Raw genomic sequence first — 23,094 nt, forward strand, 5'->3', positions numbered from 1 at the left:
ATGTCGGCGTCCAATCCCGACCTCAGCGGAGGGATCCCGGCTTCCTACCCTAGAAGATGGAGTCCTGTGTACAATGGCTGGGTAGCTGCAATACTCTGGCCATGGAGGGAATTAATGATATTCTCATAGATTTTTAAAACCGAGTCTCGTGAGCATGGGGCCAGAGAGGATAGAGGATAAATTGAGTTAACTTGGTAACGAGCTTCTTTCTCACTGTGCTTTGGAGATGCTCACCTCATCTTCTGATTCTGAATAAGCAATTTGGCTGCCTAATTAGGTTAACCAATAATTTCCCTTTTGACATTTAGGCTGCTGGATAATTTGGGGGTAACTGTGATTCAGTTTTATTGTTTCTTTTCTAGGTGAATTTCTCAATGTGCCTCTGAGATTAAAGCAAGGAGTAAATTCTCACTAGTCCCCAAACCCACCACGCCTCTTCACATCTCTTAAGCGTTGGCACTGTCGGGACTGTGTCTGTCAGATCCGTTATGCTCCGTGAAATCTTACTTGGTCTTCAAGCCCAGGTGCATACCGTGCGTGGAATGAAGGGATGAGCCTTTGCACCTTCAGGCAAAACAAATAGCTCCTTTCACTGTCATCCCACAGGTCTTTAAAAAATTAATATTAATAGCCAGCATGAATTAAGGACCAACGCAGACCGGACACTTCACAAATATAGTACGGCCTCACAGCAGCACTTCAAGGAAGAAAGATGACGTGATATTTTTTGTTGTTGTTGTTATTGTGGCAAAACATGCATAACCCTTTGAACCACTTTTCAGTGTGCTGTTCAGTGGCAGTAAGCATATTCACGTTGTTGTACAGCCATCACCACGATACCATCTCCAGAACCTTTTCATCATCCCAAACTAAAACTCTGCAATCATTAAACACTAACTCCCCATTCCTCCCTCTCCCAGCCCATGGTACCTACAGGCATGTTTTAGAAATGAGGAAACTGTGGCTCAGGGAGGTGAGGAAGCTCACCCAAGGTTTCGGAGCTGCGATGTGGCATGGCCAGAATTGAAGGCCGGGTGCCCTCGCTAACTCTGGAACCACTGTTCTTTCCACTCTGCACCACTGCCTGCTACCCCTCCATTACAGATAGGGCCACGAGGCTGTCCTATCTCTACTTCCCCGCTTTTCATTTAGATCCTTGATTCTAGAATAATGCCGGGCACACTGAAGGAGCTTGGCGTTGTCACAGAACGACGGAGACATGGTGTCACCCTGACCCAGTGGGTGGAAACGGAGCTCACACTGCAACCTTTGCTTTCTAGAAAACATTTATTGAATGCCAACGATGTGCCTAGCGCGATGCCAGCATCTCCTCACTGCCCCTAGCCTGCCGGCCCCACTCAGCAGGAGAGGCCTGGGGGCGGCCCTTCCTGGTGGCCCTGAGGAAGAAGATTTGTGTTTATCCAGTCAATTCTGTATTTATTTTGGATATTAAGCAGTGACATAAAAGCTGCTGACATTAACCTTCGGGGGCAGAAATTGGCTTTAATGGACCCCATAAAAGTTATTATTGATGGCAGCTGCATGCAGCATCAGTGTGACCTCAGCAAAAGCCTCCACCGCTATCAATACTGTTGACAATTACTATTGACTAATGCAAGGCCAGGCAGGGTGGAGTCAGAGTCGGGTTCTTGTGGCTGGAAGTTGCTGGGGATGGATTTTGCTTTGCATTTCACAATGGGTAAGGAGCTCTGAGAACTCAGTGCCACATTTTTGGTAGTCTCAATTGAGAGTCCAACACCCTCGCTGACTCAAAGAGAGGTAGGCAAAGGGCTCAGACGACAGGATGAGAGAGATCTAAGCTCAAAACCAAGCTCTGCCAACTTGCTGCCTCACTGGCTGTCCAATCTCTGGCAATGACTTTCCAATGACTTTCATGGAGCCTCAGTTCTCCCATCTGGGAAATGGGAATGAGGATTCAAAGCAGTCACACATGTGCAGCGGCTTGACACACAGTAGGCCCTCAGTATGGCTTTACTCTACTCCTGAAAACCGGCCACACTGTGATATGTCGGTTTACACGTCCTGTGGAATTGAGCCGTGTTCTGATAGTGAGATCTGGGTTCTCGTTACAGAAAAAAAGGGGGTTAGGGGGATGACTGTGAGAGAAAGAGAGGAGGGCAGAGGAGGAAGGCTGAAGAGTGGAGGGACAGGGAGAAGAGGGGGAGAGCCAGGAAAGAACAAGAGTCGTGCAGAGTCTGGCTCCAGCCCAACTAGATGAGCCCTTCACCTCTCTGAGCCGCAGCCTTCAGCTGTAAATTGAGGAGACAAAGGTGTGAACAGGAGCGCTGTCAACCTCATCAATGGATAAAAGGGAGCCATTTCCATGGCTCATTTACTGTCAGTATGAGTCACTGTCATTATTTAGACCAGGGTCTGTAACAAAGCTGTTAATGTACCTTCCCAACGGGGAGAAAGTGAACAAGCGTGTGGGCACCGGTGGGGTGTCTGGGTTTTGGGAGTCCAGGCGTGGAAGGGATGCAGAGGGCAGTGCCTTTGTTAGATTAACCTGTCCACCTCTGCCTGCCCCATCTTCCCTGAATACAGTGAGGCTTAGAGTGCGGAAATGGACGATCAGAAGAAGAGGGTAGCACGGCCCGGGAAGCACACAGCCGTCTCCCTGTCCCTGTTACCAGCGGCTGAAGCTCTTCAGGCTCATTGACTATGCCATTATCACCCAACGGAGACTTAATTCAGCTCTAATTCAGCTCTCAGGGAATGCACAATAATGTGGGCGGTGTGCACCGCACTCTGTCATGACTTTATGGAAAAGTGATCATTTGTCACGATGGCGGGCAAGAAGCGTGCAAAAGAACAAACAACCCAAGTATTTTGCTGCAGAGGAAATTCATTCTACCTAGGGCTACGCGAGTAAAGATTTTAGAGTCACATAGGCCCGAGTTCAAATCCCATCTTGCTAGTTGTGTGACCTACTCAGGGTGCTTAACCTCTCAGGGCTGCAGTTTCCTTCTTTTGTGCAGGGAGGATAATAAAACCTACCTCAAAGGGTTGTAGGGGGAGTCAGTGAGATCATATAAATAAGTAAAGCACTTAGCACTGTGCTTGGGGTCTGAGAATCAGCAGCAGTTATGAACATTTAATGTTATTATTATCAGTTCCCTCATGTGAACCTTCATCTTCACGTAAGCACTTAGAATCAGAATCCTAGATCTGCAAGGGCCTGCAGGTCTTTCGGCTCCGTTATTCCCCAAAAGTGTTCATTAGAACACTGAACCTAGCAGATGCTCTGAGAATAGAGGTTTCTATGCTCAGAGCAATTTGGAGAATGTTGCATCTATCCCTTCTTGGCAATTTATCCAGTAGTATGCACATTAACATAGTTTAAAGACTCTGAAAAGTCCTGCAGTAAAGAAACTGGTTTAAATCCCTTTAACCCAGTGTTTCCTACATTGTTTGACTACAGAGCACTTCCCTTCCCCATCTAAGAACAATTAACATTCTCAGAATATAGTCAATGCTGATTTCATTTAAACCACTTATGGATGAGGAAACAGAAGTCGGTCCAGAGAAAGGATCCAACTTATCCGATGCCACAGCCCAGGTCAGCAATGGAAGGGACGCCTCCTGCCTCCTAATCAGATACCATTTTCTCCTCAGGCCTCACATGTCATATTGCTCTGGTTCAGTGCATGGTGACGGCAGGGAGAAGAGGGACAGATGGTTCGGCGGGGGCCTCGGAGGGAAGGTGGATGAGGAAGTGTGGATGGCTCCCCACTGCAGAGAGTGGGAGCGCCTTCTAGTGCTGAGGTCACTGGTCCTCTCAGAGGTCTGGCTGGCGGTCATGGGAGGGTAACACTGCCAAACCAGTACCCAGGACCGGCTGTTCTACCAACGCCTCAGATTGGTGCACAGGCTCCCTAGGAAAACCTCTGAGTTCTCTGGGAGGGATGGCAAAACAGACATTTGGAACTCTGCCACACCTGACTCTTTAAAGAGATAAATTTCCCACCTGATCCTGACTTTACCTGGTCTTCTGCCCAATCCCAAATCTGGGATTGTGTTCTGCGTAATTCAGCTAGAGCATCCTTTTCAGAGACTAATCCAACTAAGCCTTCACCTCAGAAGCTAGAGTTGGAAACCAGTAGGGGGCACTGTTACCTGGCTTGGCTCTTCAGTTCTCTTTCAGACTGTCCTCCCCACATCCCCCTTTCCCCCTTCCCACCTCTGGCATGCAAGCATCAGCAGGCCCCCTCACTGGGCTTCTGAGAAACAAAAGCCTCCCCCAGGCAGAGGAGCTGTCCCTGGTCTCTGTCACCCTCCCTAAATCTTCGCTGCCAAACTCCAGTAGGATATTCCTCAGTGCAAACCTGGGTCCGCAAAGCTGCGCAGGGACCTGCCGGTCACAAACCACCACAGAAAAGGAGATTCCCCAGCAGCTCACTGCAGGGCTGCACCTAACTTGGAGCCTGCGGGCCCGACAGTAAGAAGGAGATCCTGAAACCAGGCTCCCTTTTTTCCACCATAGAAAGGAGGCGTGCAAACGAAATATCTTTTTCTCTCACAGCCCCTTCCGGGCCGTGCACAGATGAGAGTAGAATAAGAAGTCTAGAGTAGCCAGCACTTCCCCAAATCTGCAGATGAGATAGGGGACAGCTGGAGCAAACCTCAAGTTTCAAATTGCCCCGACATGACGGTTTTTGTTTAGGAGCCCTCCTCCTTAGCAGCCTACCTCCTAAGACATTGGGGTAGGGCCGCATCCACGGCGATTGCCCAGGACTGCTGAGCACCTTGAGGCTGGCGACTGCATGAGCAGGACTCAGAAAGGATCAGCACGGCTGATGTGACAGGGGACAAGCTGTGGGGGATGGGTAACCAGCCGCCCCTGGCCCTTCTGCTCCCTCACACACAAGCACTTGTGAACAATAACCCTACCCCTGAGCCACCTCCCTAATCTGGCAAGAAAGAGCAGAGACTCACTCTGTCCTGTCACTAATTGGTGGGTATTTCTGTACAAGGGACTCTCACTTTGGACTAAGGAGAGCAAAGCGATTTTTCACCAATTTCACCAGAGCTCCAAGCGATGGAGCAGAAAATCAACACTGTAATTAAAACCCAGGTCTTGCAACCCAGGTGCCAAGCAGGCCACTCACCGGTCTCGGTGTTCTCGTGTTCGGTGTCAGTGAGCGTGAGGTTGGAGTTGGCCCGACTGGACAGGCAGGAGCTGCGGCCGGACCGTGTGCTCCGGCCCCACAGCCGCACCGGGTGCTCGGGGGACAGCACGGTGTCAGCCTCCATGTCGGCATCAGAGCTGGTCCCCATGGAGTAGCCGCAGTGGGGGAGGCTGATATCTGTGCGGTACAGGGTCCCATGTGGCGGGGTCACCTCCCCAAGCCCCAGTTCGCGGAGCGTGAAGTTGGCTCCTGGAAGGAAACACAGATGAGCTTGGTAGACTACTGTGGATGGGTGTCCCCACCTGGGGGGACGGGGCCCCTTGCTTCGCACTCACTGCTGTCCTTTGAGCTCACTGGGGTGTTCCATGCCCCTGCCTTTCCTCTGCCTGCCTGCATGGCTCTTTCTGCCCCATTGCCACCAGCCCAAATCCTCTACAGCTTTTAAGGCAGGGTCAACTCAGGTGGCACCTCTGTGCAGTCTCCCCGAATCCTACCTCCTGTAGAAAGAAGTCACTTCCTCTTCCCCCGAACTCCCTCCGAGAGTCCCTGTCCCCAGTCATCCCACACACAATTAAGGGCCTGACTCCTCCACTGGAGGTGACCTCAACGGGGGCAAGGACCATGTCTTGCTCATTTCTAAGTCCCCTAGCCTAGAACAAAATGTGGTACTCCACAGGGCCCAATAAATGTCTGCTAAATTGAATGCAGGAAGGTTGGGGGCTGGATGAAGGGATTAGGAAGTACAAATTGGTAGTCACAGGGATGTGAAATACAGTATGGGGAATATAGTCAATAATGTTGTAAAGACCATGTAGGGTGTCAGATGGGTACCGGACGTACGGGGGATCACTTCCTAGATTATATAAATGCCTCACCACTGTGCTGTACACCTGAAACTAATAGAAAATAATATTGAACGTCAACTGTAATTAAATATATAAGTGGTCACAGGATGTAAAGTACAGCATAGGGAATATAGTCAATGGTATTGTAGTAGCCATGCACAATGTCAGAGGCGGGTAGTAGACTTGTGGGGGTTATCACTTTGTGAGGGGTGTAAATGTCTAATCATCATGTCGTTTTGTGCACCTGAAACTAATAAATAAAATAAATAAATAAAAAATTGAATGGAGGGCCTTAGGTCTCCTCTTCCAGCCTGGGGGTGGGATCTATAGGGGGCTTGCCAGCAAGGACGTTAAAGACATGAACTAGTTCCATACTGCTTGGTAAATAACTGATACCCAAGCCGCTGCTCTGCCTATTCCAGCCCCTTCCCTCTGCTCCCCACCCCCACATCTCCCTATGATGCAGTTTCTAAATGATTAACGCCCACAGGGGTGTCTGGGCTCTATTCAGTGGCCAGGCCGACGTTCTGACAGGTCAGGGTGTGGGCCACACCACATGTTAAATATTCTGAATACCACTCTTATGTGCCATCGTCCAGTCTGCCCTCCTCTTCTGCTTCCTTCAAAGTGGAAGAGAACTCCAAATTGGAGCCCAAATCTCCTCAGTCTGCTTCCCACCCTCTCTGCACACCACATGCCCTGTGTGCCTCATGTGCCTCCCTCTGATCTCCTTTCCTCACCCCTGCTCTGCTGGGCCAGCCTTCTCAAGGGACACCAGTCACACATTATGAAGAATGACTGCTACATTAAGTGTAAATCAAATTTATTTGCAATAAACAGCCCTGGCTTCATTGATTTCCATATGGCTTGCACTGGATACCCTTTTAAGTAGCCAGACTCAGTGTCAATATGAGTGAGCTGAGACATCCCAGGACTGGAGAAATGCAAGGTGAGGGCTGACTCTAAGGGCTCAGGGATTCCATTGAGCAAGCCTGACCCCTCTGGTGTGTGAGTTTAGAAGATTTATTTCACCAAATGTGAGAAGGCCTTCTGTTTGCTTTAAGCCTTTTTGGCCTCTTTCCTGAGGAGCCCCGGATACAGACTGACATCCTACCCCATTCAACATCTAGCTGTGCAGTCGGGTTGGTGACCTCACCAGGGCCTGTGTTCTTGTCTTTAAATTGGGTGATAATCTATGACCTACTACCCTCACTGGATATTTGAGGATCCAGGGAGGTAATGGGAGTGAGAGTACTTTGTAAACTGCAACGCTCACGCCTGCCTACGAGATGAGAATGCTTCTTGTTTATTATTTACAAAGACCAGAAAGGGCTCCTTTTGCAGTCTCACGTGCTAGAGTGGCATCCAGGCCAAGCGGGGCCTGGCAGGGCTCACTAAGATCTATCAAGCACGGGCAGGACAAAGCTGGAGGAAAGCTTTGATACCATTTTGTCCCTTTCCCTCACTGAGACCCAGAGATGACAGTAAGTAGGCAGCATTTATGAAGCATCTGCTCTGTGCCAGGTACAGTGTCAGTGCTTTATTTAGCGTCCTCATTAATTCTGACCACCCTCCTATTAGGGGCGACAAGTTATCCCATTGCCCAGGGTGAGAAGCTGAGGGTAGTAACAATGGCAGAATGAGAATTCAAATCCAGCTCTGTCTGATGCCGGAGTCTGAGCTCTTCCCCACAATCTGGGAAAGACTGGAAGACCCCTCATCTTTCAAGCCCGAGAGGCAGCCTTACGAACGAGTCAGCCTTCACGTGTCCTAGGCCTGTGGGGGAGGTTACATGGCTGTCAGGCTACCTGGCTGTTTATGTGTGTGACCAGCTCCTCTGACCTCTGTGATCTCGGGCAAATGACTCAGTTTGGGGATGTTGGTTAGGATTAAATAACAGTGTAAAAAAAAAAGTATTATCAATTACACAGCGCAGTGCCGGGCTAACCCTGTCTGTGGAAGGGGAGTGGGCAGGGCAAAATCAGGGAGGGCTGCTCGAACTGTCAGGGGTTGGTAGGGGCCGACCAGGCATCAGAGACTGCTGAAGGCTCTGCAGGAAGACAAACAAGAATCACAGAGGCACGAGGGCAGCGACTATACATCATGGCAGGAGTGGGAATAATGAGCAGTCCAGCGGGGCTGGAGCATACGTGGTGGGGTTTGGCGAGGCAGGGCCTAAAATAGTTGGGAAAGACAAATCAACATGGGGAAAGCCCCGTGAAGCCAGGTTAAGGAGCTCAGGTTAAGAGCAATAGGGAGTCATTTCCAACTTCACTCCGCCGCAGTGCAGAGAATGGTCCATAGGGGGCAGCACTGGGTGAAGAAGCATTGTCAACTCTACCAGCGAGAAGACGGTGGCCTGAACTCGGACAGCGGCAGAGGGGATGGAGCAGAGAGATGAATCTGAAATGTATTCTGGAGTAGGATGGATAGGCTTTGGTGACTACTGTGTGTAGGAAATGAAGGAGTGGGAGTCAGGTGCCAGGACAGTCCCCAAATTACTAAGTTCTTAGGTCTCTCTCAGAAGCATCTTCCTCTCAAGGTCAGGACAGAGTTTGACACACAAAGGTGTTAAGATACGTTTGTTGAATAAATAAATATATTAAGAAATAACAAAACTAATAACTAAGACTTATTTGGTCCTTCTGGGTGTTGTCAAATTTACTACGTAAACATGCCAACTCATTAGTTCTCACAACAATTCAGCGCAGTAGGGAGACCACTCATGCCCCCCTAACAGGTGAGGGGTGAGCCTTAGAGCAGAGCCTGAGGCCCTGCACTAGCCCCCAGGCCGTCTGACACCGAGCCCAGCTCCTAACCACCTCGTTAGGCCAACCTAGTGGGTGACTACGAAAATTATTAGTAATTAGCTAAGAATAAACTACAGGGCAGGCTTTGACCAGATCCCAGTGGCCAAATGGCAGAGACCTGGTGTTGACCTGGCGCCCTCGCTCCCCGTCCTGCGCCCCTCGCCCCCGACCCGCCCTCACCTGGGCGGCAGAACTCCTCGGCCTCCTGTGGCACCATATCCTTCACGCGGCTGCTATAAGCCAGGCGCGCGTCCTGGTCGTAGGCCTTCAGGGTCTCGCTGGAGCTATAGGACTTCTGCGGGGCCTTGCCCTCCTCACTGTCCGCGGACGAGCTGGTGTAGCGGCGCTCGGCATCGCGGCGCCGGGTCAGCGAGCGGTATGGCTTCCTCTCCTTCACGTCCATGGCCTCCGGCCCACTCTCCTCCACATCCACGAACAGGGTCCTCGCCGCACTCAGGGCCGAGTGGTCTGGAGCCCCGGAAACCAAAGGAAGGCCGTGAGCTCGGGCACCAGGAGGCAAAGACAATACTCTCCCCTCCTAGACCTGGATTCAACCTGCAATGCTGTGGAGAAGGGCCTCAGGCTCGGAGAGAGGAGGGCACCGCGCCAAGGCCCACAAGGTAAAACTGTTAAGATGCACGGGGGACTTGCCCCCAGAGGCTCTGATGATGAAACCTGCGTCTTTCTGCTCTTCCGCCTTTCCACCAGGAAAAGGACTCAGCTTTGCCTCTAGTGAGGGTTGTCAAGGAAGCTAACAAGGGCCAGAGGGCACTGGTTTTCCTAATCGTCCTAGACAGGAATAAGGTGTTTGTTCCAATCACGTTCCCAGCTGGAACAGGGCCTGACACAGAACATGGGCTCTTTAAACAATTTGTGAAATGAATGACTAAATGCAGACACTGGGGTAAGTAAGCACTCTGCATATATTATCTCATTAAATCATCACAAGTACAGAGATGTTATAACGGTCTCCAACTTTTTTTTGGGAAATGAGCCAAGGTATAAACAACCAATCCATACTTATCACCACCAGAGAATTAAATAACAACTTGCTTATTTGTTTTCTCCCACTAATATACAAGCTCCATGAGCGCAGGGGCTTTACCTGTTTTGCTCATTCCTGATCTATAACACCTAGAGTGGAACCTGGCACACCGAATACACATTAATTTAATTAACTGGCCAACCAATCACCATTTGACAGTTGAGATAACTGAGGTTCAGAACCTCCTTTGAGGTCACTTAGGTGGTAATAACAAAGCCAGAATCGGAGCCCAGTCCTGTTTGACTCTAACGCCCGAGTTTTTCCTATTTTATTATGCCCCTTTGAGTCTCCTCCCTCCCACTCTCACACACAGAAGGGTCTTTCTAGCTAGGCGGGCCCTGACTACCATGCCATCCAGACGTCTCCCTCACCTCCAGAATCACCATCTCATCAGTGGCACCATCAGAACCTGGGGGAGCCATAGCGCCTGTCCCATATGTCTGGGTGTTGCCAGGGTGTCTGATTGACGGGAAGGTCCTAACCTCCCCTTCTCCTCTTTTGCCCATCTTGACCCTTTTTCCTTAGACTGACACCCAGGATTTTTCAAAGCTGTTACAGCACACTCTTTCTCCTTCCAACTGCCTTCCTTTGGCTCTGGGGTAGCAAACATAGCCCCCTATAAGCACCAGGAGGTCAGCACAGACGTAGGATGTCCTGCACAAGGTATGAGAACGCTTATGTTTCTTGACACGTACACCCTTTTCAGTTCTCTTTCATTGTTCCACTTTTCAGAGCAACGTGGGTATACGAAACATTCCGCTACGTAACTGTCCTCTTAGCGAAACCACAGAGAGAGCGCGGTGATCCACCGTGCCGCCATGCGTCGCATTGCAGGGGGTGAGGCCTCTACATGAGGGCAATGGCCACTGAGTGCCGACCCGTACTGCGATGCAGGGGTGCAGGGCACCTTGTAAATGAAGACTCGCTGAACATTTGAACTTAGATGTAAAATGTATGACTTTGAAATGCTCTCCATTATTATTTTTAAAAATTTCAAAATACTTTGCAAGCCACACAAAACACACGGATGGGTCATTTGGGTCTGAGGGCTTGCATTTTCCAAGGTCTGCCTTTGATCATGGATATCTGAGCATCCCTTTGGCCTAAAGATGCTCTCTTCCCTCCTGAGACCCCAACGGCCGTCCAGGGCAGGTTTTATCTTGGCTCCAAATGCAAACTCTTTCTGTCTCGTTAAGGAGCTATCCAGACCCACTCATACCGGTCCATACGTCCTAACCTGGAAGGCTGCATTGCTTTGCTCAGCCAGGGGATGTCTGAGGTTACCACTTAGTCTTGGGATTTATCATGGGTTCTAAGTGTCTACTGTAGACTTTCCTCTACGTGTTCTCCATGGTTTTCAGAGTGTGAAGGTCTGTGATTTAGTTGGTGCCTCATAACAGCCAGGAAGCATATAAGACAATGATTTTCACCCCCATTTTATACATGGAGCAACAGTGACCCAGAGCCATACAGCCTCCTGCCCAAGGCCACATGGTGAGTTAGTGGCAAAGCCAGCATTACTGCACAGACTGCCTTAGGGTTGTAACTAGGGCCAATCAAGATGGGTAGGTCACACTTTTGGGACCCAACTCTCAAAATACCCGTAAAAACTAGAGCTGGGACATGGGTATGAACTAGGATACACAGAAATCAAATTATCTGACTGAGGCCCAAAGCCAGGGCTCTGAGCTCTGGACTCTTGACACTGATTTACAAGATGACAGCCCTCTGGGTGCCTGAGGGGAGGGCCACAGGGCAGACGGTGATGGAACCTTCTGCTCCAGGGTCTGTACACTCTTTTTGACTGCAACCCATAGTTTGGAAAACATCCCATATTGTGACCTGATATACAGATTTATGTACATGATCGTGTGTGTTTATATATATAAAATGGAAACAAGAATTCACACCACCAAAGTTACTGTACAATAAGCATGGCACTCTGATATTTCCTATTTTATTCTCTTTCACTTTTTTCCAAAAGGCTGATGATAACTTCCAAAATTGCTATCATGACCCAATACGGGCTTTTGACCCAAAGCATTGTTTTGGTCTAATTTGGATGAGTGCTCATGGTGACTGCTGCCTAGCGTCTGTGATCCCTGGCCCTTCACCTCCAATTCATCCTCCTGAGTGACAATAATGATGGTAATAATAATAAGAAGAAGAAGCACTCAAGTAATATTAGCCATTCTTAATATGAGTCACTGATAATATTAATAATCGTGTTAATAATAGCCAATATATTAGTAGTAGTAGTAGTAGTAGCTAATACTTATTGAGTACTCTTACTAATACATGTGGTAACATTTTCATCCTCACGTCACCAACAATATAGGCACTATGATTGTCTGCAAATTACAGATGAGAAATTGCGAAGTGACGCATGCGGCCCAAGGTGACACAGCTTGCGAGTGGCGGAGCCACAGTGCTGACCCAGGTGGTTGAACTTGGCACATGGATATAACCGCTAGGTGGTATTGCATTTATAGCCAGATGAATTTCCTAAGCCCAGAGCATGCTACTGCCCTGCTTATGCCCCCCTAGCAGCCCTGCAGAGACTTCAGGATGAATTCCAGTTTCTTGGTCAGAACACTGTTCTCCATCTGGCCTGTCTCACTTCCACCTCACTGAGCCCCTTTCCTGGACACGAATTCTGTGGCCGCTCCACCTTCAGGCATACTGTTCCATTACAGAACATCCACCTAACTAGATGGTCTATTTTCCTGTCTGCCTCACCCCTTGACTGCAGTTACTCGAGGGCAGGCATGGCATCCACGGAACTCATGGAATGTCTGCTAGGTGAATGGATGAATAAACTTTATTTCTTCTTACCAATCTTAAGCAACATAAAATATTGGTAGGTCAATTTAGGTAAATATGTATTAGGTACATCTAAGATTGAACTTAACGGTGACTGAATTAACGGTGTTGCTTAGATGCATTCTTTTTAAATTTTAAAGGCAGTCCTGGTTTGAAGGGTATATGTTCCCGACTTAGCAGCCGTGTGACCTAGGACACGTAATTTAATCACTCTGTGCTTCAGTTTCCTCACCTGTAAAATAGTAAAATAGTACCAATCTCTTGGGGTTGTTCTGAGGACTAAAAGAGTTAATACATGTCCATGGTACATATGGTCCCTGATACACGATGGATGCTGAATATATGTTAGCCACTATTACCGTCAGAAAAAACAAAAAACAAACCCACATTTTATTTTTAAAAGGCACACTTTATGAGGCTCTAGCTGGATGTCAGCTACAATGGGAGAAGGAACATCCCCCCAGAAACAGCTAAATAAGGCTGAGGCACATTGGAGTCTATTAAATTGGTAGAGGACTGTCTTCTCAGTGTGTGCCTATTGACCAAAAACACTGGCTTCAAGGCAAAGGCTTAAAAACTACAAATTACTAGGAGCACAGTCCCCAAACTTGGCTTCCTTGTCACAAAGCAGAGGCAGGGAGAACATTTGCCTTGCTCTTATTTCATTCTTTTTTTCCATCTTAGGCTTAATATAGTAATTCAGTAAATATTTACTTTATTTGAACAGATGGGAGGTCATGGTTCACACTCAACTTGGCATTTAATAGAGAAAAAAGGGGTTGGGATGAAAGAAGTGACAGTGGAGAAAAGCTCCCCTTGGAGCAAGGGCCTGCAGTACAGTGATGCTGAAACCCTGGCTGGGGAAGGGTGTCTAGCTCAGACCCTGGGTCTCCCATCCATGGGTGGGGGGCTGAAGCACCGGCACACATTTATGTTTAAACATGGCAGTCCCCTCTTACCCTGCTAACCAGTGGTTTCTAAATCCTTTAATCCTACCCTTCCTAATTCTCCCTTTACTTCCTGTGCCTGCAGAACAACCTGCCACCCCAACTCACTTCTCCCAGACACACACCCTCTATTTCTGTCCCACAGAGCTGCCTGCCATTGCTCAGATACCCTCTGTCTTTAGTATCACTGAGCCTCTGCAGATGTTGTTTGCTGAGGTCCCCTACAGGAGGCACCTGAAGGAGATGGGTGGGGGGCAGGAGGATGTAGGAGAGAAGTCAGAGTGCAGCTTCCCTGCTGTCTCCCTGTGCTGTGGTCCTTCATCCACTCCATCTCCTACCAGATGTTCCCTCTTCTAGGCCTCCAGCTCTTACTGGGCGCTGTGAACATCCTTCCTGCCCTCACCTGTCCAAGTCCAGGGGTGTCCTAGTTTCCTGCTGCTGATAGACTCTGGGTGTCTCACCATCCTGCCTGGCTCCCTTCACCTGCCCACACCCGTGTCTCTTCATTAAAGTCAGTGCATCGAAACCATCTGGGGTGAATTCTGTTTCCTGTGGAGATCCCGACGTATGATGCAGCTTCACCTCTTACTCCCTGGTTCACTTTCAGTAACCATTATCATCATCATCAAACTAATAATACCACCAGCTATTACTCAGTCAGCGTTTACCGCAGGCCACGCACTGGGGGAAGGGCTTTAATTAGATGATCTCATTTAGTCCTCACCTTTCCCGGTCTGTGGATCGGTCCCATTTTACTGATGAAGAACCTAGCGCTTAGAGAAGTTGAATCACTGGCTTAAAACCACACAGTCGGGAAGTGAGACAAGAGCTGGATCTACCCATCTCCAAATCTTCCTTCCCACCACTCCCTGCCATGCGATCGAATGAGATCAGGGTAGGAGTTGGCCCAGCCCCCGCCCCCTCCTGGCTGTACGTCCCTGGGCAAGTCCCTTGCTCCAGGAAGCTGGGTTTATTAGACGCTTTGTAAACTGCAATGTACTTTATACCTAGAGGCATAAGGGATTGGACAATTATTATATCAATGGTATCATCATCATCATTATCTTTCTTTTGTTATTTCTAACCAGCAAATCATGTAACTGCTTTAAATATAGACTCAATCAAGCCGCTGAGTATATTCTGGGAAGCCAAGCAGCAAACACACACCTGAAGAAGAGGTCACTTCAGGCCTTGGGTTAAGTATGGAGGGTCCGACTGTGGCTCCCGCTGAGGTTTACAACCAAGAGAAAAGGCATCTGGCACAGACGACGCATGCGAGATGTATGACACCATGGCCTGCTCTCCAGGCGTGACTTACTGAAACTCTTCTCCAGGTGAAACCTGAGCGCCACGAAGGTGCCTTTGGAGAGGAGTTCATTTCCACAACCTGTCACAGGCCAGTTTTGTGCTGGGCACGGGGGCCTGGGCCCTGGGGACGAGCAGGACATGCGTCCCTCAGGGACAGCTCACCGTCTCTCTGGGGTGTCAGCCACAGGGAGCAACGATGAGTGCTTGGACAAAGCATGAAACTGCAGTTTTATAGTTTCTCCTTATGCTGACATGGGGGTACTTTTTGGTCTGTTTTTGGGGAAGGAGTGTGGGCCCTGGATAACAGAAGGGAAGAAACAGGTATGCATCACGCACTGTGCTCAGCGCTTTGCCCCCACCGGAACCCTAGTATTTCTTGCTTTATAAAGCAGGCCAAATGACCCAGTTGTTTAAGGTTACACAGCTAGTAAGTGACAGCACTGGGCCCTGAACCTAATGGCTCTAAAACCCACATTTTGGGGTTTTTAACATTTCTTTTACATGGAGCTGGTCTCAGATGGATCTGGAAGGTTTGAACAGGTATGTGAATGAGGGGCGGCCTGGAAGACAGATGGTGGCGATGGTGACTAGGGTATCATTTCAGATAGGACAAGAGGCAGTAACAATAAAACAACAACTGTTAATCGAATTCCTACTCATGTGCCGTGAACTTTCTATAGATTATTTCTAATCCCTACAACAACTCTGCTGTTAAATATTTTCCTCTTATTTTAGAGTTTCTCTTATTTTACAAAGGAGATCACAAACTCAAACAGATGAAGTGACTTGCTCTAGATCACATATCAGAGTCTGGATTTGAATCAGAAGAACATGTTTCAACCTGAAGGAAGTGATTGTACAGCTACAATCGTAGGTTAATTCATTTGGTAAATAATTGCGAAGGACCTTTTCTGTCTTAAGGGCTGTGGGAGCTACATGGAGGTAACACACTGAGGCTCCCCGTTCCCTTCCTTCTTCCCCTTCTCCAGCCTCCCCTCCTTCCCACAACACTGCGTCCTGCTGTTCCAAGTCTCCTGTGAGGCCTCAGTGGACAAATGAGCTTGCTACTCCTTGGAGCATCAGAAAGATAGTGGGTGAGTCAAACAGGGAGAGAGGAGGCAGGAGAAGGGCACCACGGGCCCCTAACCCAGGCTCAGGGGGTCAAAGGTGGAGAGATAATCAGGGACCACTGCCCAGAGAAAGTGACATCTAAACCACAACCAAAGGATGTCAAGTCAAAGCAATCCAGGCCGGACCGTTTTGAGGTAAGGAGAGGAAAGAAGTCTAGATCTGTATCTTTCCAATTTCTCTGACCTACAGTAAAAAACACATTTGTTGCATAATCCCGTACACACATAAATCTATAAATTTCTAACTAAAACAAAAATTTCACAAACTGCCTAACCTTTCCTCAAGAGTGAAATCTGATATTTTCTATTTTTTTCTCGTCTACGAAAATAGAATTATGGCTAGGTTGCCAACCTACAGTTTGAAACAGTTGTCTAGGTCACAGCATGGATGAAAATCAGAGGTGTGAGAGAACCCAGGAACAGTCAGAAGCGCAGTTATTCATGGAGTCCAGAAATCAGGGAGGGAAACATAAAGCTTGAGAGATGCGGAGTGAGCAGCCGAGCAGGGGAAAAAAAAAAAGGAATTTCCATGAACGATTATAATGAGGGTAGACACTAACATGCAAACATGCATGTGGTAGAAAGCCTAGATTTGGAGATCCCGGGGGGAGTGGGTCTTGCAGCTGGTTTTCAGGGCTCATGCATGGGAACCAGGAGCTGGCCTGAAAGAATGGCAAGGGTCATTCTTGGGACTCAATGAGAGAAGGGAAGATGGAGAAGCAAAGCTTTTGATGTGCGGGGAGGAACTCACAAAGTAAACTGGGGCCCTTCATGAGGGTTCCAGTAATATTAATGAGGAGCGGGGCCTGGGGCATTTGCAGGAAGACTTCATCAGAGGTCTAGGCTGCTGAGGCACCTCTTGGGGAAACACGCTGGTACCACCCTGGCTGGGTTTCCTCACAACCTCAGAAACAGCCAGGGACGAACCAGGAAATTGACTGAATTCCTACTGGTCTAAAGTTTTATAAGTTTTCCTTAACATAACCACACGGTGATATTTTTAGTTCTTTGTGTGTCAAAAAGGACCCATAAATATTTCAGAGCTAAAATGTGTTCTATAAAATATAAGCCCTGGGCAGCTCTCGCTCTCACTCTCTCTCTCTCTCTCTCTCTCTCTCTCTCTCTCTCTCTCTCTCTCTCTCAAGTCATCATACATTTTTACTTTCCTTAGTGCTTCAAAGTTTGGTCTTGCAAGTCCTTTGTTTTAGACTCCAGTGTGATATGAAGGCGAATACCACGGGTAGAGAGAGTACCCCTTCTGTTCCAGGTATTGTGTTGGGCTGTGTGCAAACCAGACAGATAGGCATCGTTATACCCAGTATACAGACTTGAAAACTGAGGCTCAGAGTAGCAAAGTGACACTCAAATTCACACAACATGCCGAGGGGTAATCTGGGAGATCTAGTTCTTAAGTCTGTCTTCCCTGTGGTAGCACCCAGAGCACATTTCTCTGGCCCCATCACTTTAGGGAATTCCTTGCCTTTTAAAACAGTGAGACAGTGATAAAAAATAATGGTGGCTAATGACAAGGTCTTTACATGCATTACCTCATTTAATTCACACCACATCCCTAAGCATCCTCGTTTGAGAAAGGCCAGGATTTAGAGAGGTTAAATACCTGCCCAGAGGGCCACAGTAAGGAAGTGGCAGAGCCTGGGTCTGTATGACCCCACAGCTCAAGCTTTTAATCAGAACCTACATTGCTTCCCACCCATTGCTTCCCATCCCCTTACTCTAATTTGCTTAAACATTCTATGTGTTCTTTTACTTTGTTTTTTTAGCAGTATTAATTCCTCTGAAGCACCCAGTTAGCACCTGACCTGGGCTTCTGGGAGGAATGCTTTTACAGCTGCTTCTCAGAGTGTGCCCTGCATAGAAAGACAGCACCGTGGGCCAGGCGTAGGGCTTTCTTGGGCACATGGTAGAGTGTGGCCAAGTGCCCAGCCTGGCTGTGGGGACTTCCCTAATCAGCGGCTGGCAGACAGGTGACAGATGGTACTGCTTGCTGCCCCCAGGAGCCACCGTTCCCTTCTGTTGGAGGGTTTGTCACAGGCCAGGTACTGAAGGGCAGGCGGCTGCTGTATGGGTCCCACTCCTCCGACCTCGAGCTGGGACAGCTTCCATCAGAGCAGCCCTGACCCCTCAAACGGGTGAACATGCACAGGGCCGGGGTCATAGAAGCCCCTCAAGCAAAAGGAGGTGGTACGAGGGCTGTGTTTCCCAGATTCCTCCATCTACATTCTTCCCCTCCCAAAGCTATGTACCAGCCCCTGATTCCCCTTTACAAATGGAGGCATCTTAGCCTCAGAAAATGTTACTTATTATCTCAGGATTCAAAGTCTCATCAAAGGTCAGCTGGGTCGGGCCCAATCGGATGTTTGAACCCCCTTGGTCCTATCCCCAATTGGTCACACCACCTCCAAAGCTGGGGACTTTACTACCTCCAGGGATAGCTCTGACGGTGCTTCCTGCTGTAGAGCCGAAGCCTGCCTGCTTTAGCTCCCTTCCATAGGCCTCAGCTGTATGCCTTGGGATCTCAGAAAGGGAGTCCACTGCCTGTGCCCGGGCAATAGCCTTTCTAGACTAATGATGGGTCAGTCTGTGTGTCCTTGACTCTCCTCCTCAGACTGAAGATCACTGCTATAATTTTTAAGCCCTATAATTTTAAGGTCTCAATGACCTTTCCATGGTTTTATCCATCCTCACTACCTCTTTCCATTTAGCAAGGCTTTGTAAGATCCAGAGTGAGAGTTGGGGACAAGAGTTGGACCAGACGCAGTCAGAGGGACAGACACATCTACAGGTGATTCCAGCATAGTGAACACAAAAAAGCAACTGACACAGACAGTGTGGGGGCAGAGAGGGGACACCAGCTCGGGTGGGGTGGGCAGCAGAGGCTGCCTAAAGGAATGACGCCTGAGCTGCGGTTGAAAGCCTGAGCAGGAGTTAACCAGGGGACAGGGAGACGAGAGCGCTCACACCTGTCTGCATGCCTCTCGCGTGGGGTTGGCTGATCTCATGCGAGAATCACTTGGAACCTCTAGGTTTAGTCAAAATATCCTCCATGCACCTCTCTCTCCAGCCGTCGACACACTATTCCCACGGGGCAGCTCAACCCCATGTGGCTTTCTTGGAAGCACACCCACCAGGGCCTCTGGTGGAGCTGGCTATCCACTGGGACTGAGTTTCTTCATGAACAACTTGCAACATGGTCTCTTCTGTAGTTCAGCCCCGACCGAAGGGGACTTGTTTCCTTCTCCCCAGAAACCCATTCAAGGGTCAAGCCTGAACCTCAGACTATGGGAGTGTCAATTCTCTGCCAAAAGTGAGCCAGGGCCCCACACAGATTTCTGATTTTCTATGGGCTTATTCAGGGACCACAGTATGAGATCATCAGAAGAAGGGGAGAGCTAGTCCCCTGATTAATGGCACATGCCCTGCTGCGTCCAAGGCTTAACTTGTAATTACCTGGGGCTCCTGCATTAGGCCTCCACTCTACGAGGGGTAAAGAGTGCGAAGGGAGATCCAGAGGGAAAACTCGTGCCACAGGAGCAGACATTAGTTGCAGGCTTCTAGAAATGGTGAGACTCTGTTTTGGCACTCAGTCCTCGGTCTCACATGAGCCCCCCAGATTGTGAAGGCAGCAATTGTCTGTGCCCTTGCTGAGCTGCTCGAGGCTCTGTGTTTCCAGAGAGGGGGTGCTGAGGCTTGGGAGGCTGTGACTTGCTGACGGCCACATCCGACAGGTACAGAACCAAGAGCCCAGGGCTTCATGGTGTTTCCTTTTGTGGCCTGTTTTCTCCTCTGCAACATAAGGTGGCGTGAGGGTGTCATAGGTACTCCATGCCTGAGGACTGCCTTTATGTTCCCAAACACACACACACACACACACACACACACACACACACACACACATTGGGATTCAAAGTACCTCAAGGACCAGGAATTCTGTAAGGTGCAATGACTGCAAAGCCCCTTGGGGAGATGCCAAGAGGGGTCCTTACAGCAGACAAAGCTTGTTAGTGATGGCGTCCCAGAAAGGGATGTCCAGGAGGAAAGCCAGGGAGGGAGCCAGGGCTTTGGCAGACTTTCACTTACATCTCTGTGTACTCAAGCCTCAAAGAGGTGGAGGAAAAGGCTCATAATGATGGGAAAACCCTAACTGCCTGAAGCGGCCGCCATTGCCAATAATTAAAGGCAGACTTAATAGATATTAGGGCCCTCTTTCCAGTAGCTGGGTGGTCAGGCGATTTTTATTTTAATAATTAGCTGCTGTAAGTCACACAGAACCGGAGACAGATAAAGGCAGGGCCAGTCTCTCATGGGGCTAATTGTGCCCAGGGTTCTACACGCCTAATCAAGCCTTGCACTGCTCCTGTCTCTTTCATCCAAGGCCTCAAAGGATTTTGCCATCAGTAATTAAGTCTCATAAGTGCCGTAAAGAAAGCGATTCTCCTTGGCAGTCTGAGTGAAGAAGAGGCTGCTGGGGTGGAGGTGGGGCAGGCAGCCACGCGGCTAGCCCCCAAGATGGGGAACAGAGAGAGCGGAGCTGGCGCCAGCCCCCAAGACTGGGTCTGCTGAGGCCTTTGGCCTCTGTGCATCATACCTTTAGAAGGATAACTGCAGGCCTAGTAGCTTCGGTGGCCACTTCCTGTGGAGTCTAGTTCAACCTGCCCCAAACTGGAAACAGTCTGGAGAGACACCCAAAAAGTCTTTCTAAATTTCTCAGCCTAGATGGATTCTTTGTAGACACGCCAATTCAGACAGGTCATTCAAATACCATTGTTGTAGATTCTTAGAGTTAAAAGGGAACGTAAAGGATACAGTCGCCGAAGCCCCCAATGACACTTGGATTCCTTCTGAGTTCTGCACCGATACCAGCCAGCCTCTGTTTGGTCTCCGATGACAACCCTCTTACTTCTACCACATGTCATCCTCGAAGGTTAGCCTTAGACAGTTCCTTCTGACCGGACTTGAATTTGCCTTCCTACTGGCCCTAATCTGCCTTAGAACCTCACAAACACATCGAATTCCTCCTCTGCAGACTAAGAGCTCTCTTCCCTTGGCAACAAGAAACAGTGGAGCAGTGTTAACAAAAACAAAAAAACACAAAAGAACACAAAACCCCGCAAGCTGTACCTCAAACACAAGACGAACTAGGAAAAATCAATGAATTGGACCTCACCAAAATTCAAACTTGTGCTCTGTGAAAGAATATGTGCAGCAGATGCAAAGACAAGCTACAGAGTGGGAGAAAATATTGGCCAACCTACATCCAACAATATGAGCCTTTTCCTCCAGAAGGTCTAGCATCTAGAATATATAAAGAACTTTTAAAATGTAACAGTAAAAAAAGCCCAAAAATTCCAATTAGAAAATGGCCAAAAGATATAAACAGATATTTCACTATAGAGGATATACAGATGGCAAATAAGCACAGGAAAAGCAGCATGGATCATCAGGGAAATGCAAATGAAAACCACAATGAAGGGAATACAAATGAAAACCAGACTATCACCACACACCTATCGCAATGGCTAAAATGAAAACAAAAAGTGGTAACTAAATGTTTGCAAGGAGGCAGAGAAACTGGATCACTCATACATTTCTAGTAGGAATATAAAATAGTATACAGCCCCTCTGGAAAACAGTTTCACAGTCTCTTATAAAATTAAACATGCAATTACTGTACAACCTAGCAACTGCCCTCTTGGCATTTATCCCTCAGAAATGAAAATTTATGTTCACACACAAGCCTCTACAATGTTCATAGAAGCCTTATTTATAATAGTTAAAAACTGGGAACAGTCCAGATATCCTTCAACAGGTGAATGGTTAAATAAATGATGGACTACCAAGGAATACTACTCAGTGATAAAACGAAATGAACGAATACTAATGAATCTCTAAGGAATTATGCTGAGTGAAAAAAAGCCAATCGCAAAAGATTACACAGTATATGATTCCATTTACATAACATGTTTGAAATGACAAAATTTTAAATGGAGAACAGGTTAGTAGTTGCGAGGGGCAGAGGTGGGCGGGGGTGGGTGTGACTATCAAAGGGCAGTGTGGGGGCACTTGTGATGAAGGAAAGGGTTACTATCCTGACTAGAAACACTAAGCTACAGGTGATAGTGTATAACACACACACACACACACACACACACACACACACACACACACACTCCAATAAGTACAAGTGAAACTGGGGATATCTGAATAAAAATGATCGGAGTTTATCAGTGTTCCTATCCTGGCTGTAAACTGTAATCTGTTCTTTGACTGCAGTTTTGCAAAATGTTACTAATGGGGAAAAATGGGTAAAAGGTACCCATTTTTTACAAATGCATGTAAAGTACAATAATCTCAATAAAAGTCTCAATTAAAAAATAGGCAGAGTTGGGTTTGGATCTTGAACCTACTATGTACTTCCTGGGCAGCTTTGGACAAATAATCTCAGTTTCCTCACCTGTAAAATGGGGATACTATCCACCCCCATTTTTCAGGATTGTCTTGAGGTTTAAATGAGGCAATCGATGGAAATGTTTAACTCTATGCTCGACACATAAATAAGGACTTAATAAACAATAGGGGTAAATGTTGTATTATTATCCAGGATAAATATTTCTCCCTAATTCAGTCCCCCTAATTCAGTTCCCACCCACCAAGCCTCCATCCAGTCATCCTTCTCTGAAAAAGTTCTTTTGGGTCAATGTCACTCTTTAAAACACCAATGTCACTCTTTAAAAAACCGAAGAGTCTGATGACAGTCTCATTATCAGACATTGCTGTGGCATCTGATGATTTCCGGCTATGATGCCACACTTCACATGCTGTTTTGGCCAACTGCTTGCCACCTACTTCCTAGGTAATGTCTCTGTTTCCCCGAACAGGTAGCAAGCTGCGGATACTCATCTTCACCTCGCAATGTTTAAGCACCTACTATGTGCAGGAGCTACTACTAATAGAACCACCAGCGGAACATCACATTTCTGGTACAAAAATCCTTTAGCCAGCTCTGGAAGTTAGGGAT

At 48.1% G+C, this 23,094-nt stretch overlaps 1 protein-coding gene across 1 annotated transcript in view; it reads right to left on the reverse strand.

The window, feature by feature from the left end:
• The window catches only part of TENM4 (teneurin transmembrane protein 4), a 719,375-nt gene that overhangs the window by 367,071 nt on the left and 329,210 nt on the right, over positions 1 to 23,094 (reverse strand). The window contains exons 4-5 of the mRNA XM_033120388.1: positions 8,986 to 9,273; positions 5,130 to 5,399 (exon numbers count right to left, since the gene is read on the reverse strand). Of these exons, the coding sequence (XP_032976279.1) occupies positions 5,130 to 5,399; positions 8,986 to 9,273 (558 nt within the window). The remainder of the gene's footprint in view (positions 1 to 5,129; positions 5,400 to 8,985; positions 9,274 to 23,094) is intronic.

Source organism: Rhinolophus ferrumequinum, chromosome 11, assembly GCF_004115265.2.
Source record: "Rhinolophus ferrumequinum isolate MPI-CBG mRhiFer1 chromosome 11, mRhiFer1_v1.p, whole genome shotgun sequence".
NCBI lineage: Eukaryota > Metazoa > Chordata > Mammalia > Chiroptera > Rhinolophidae > Rhinolophus > Rhinolophus ferrumequinum.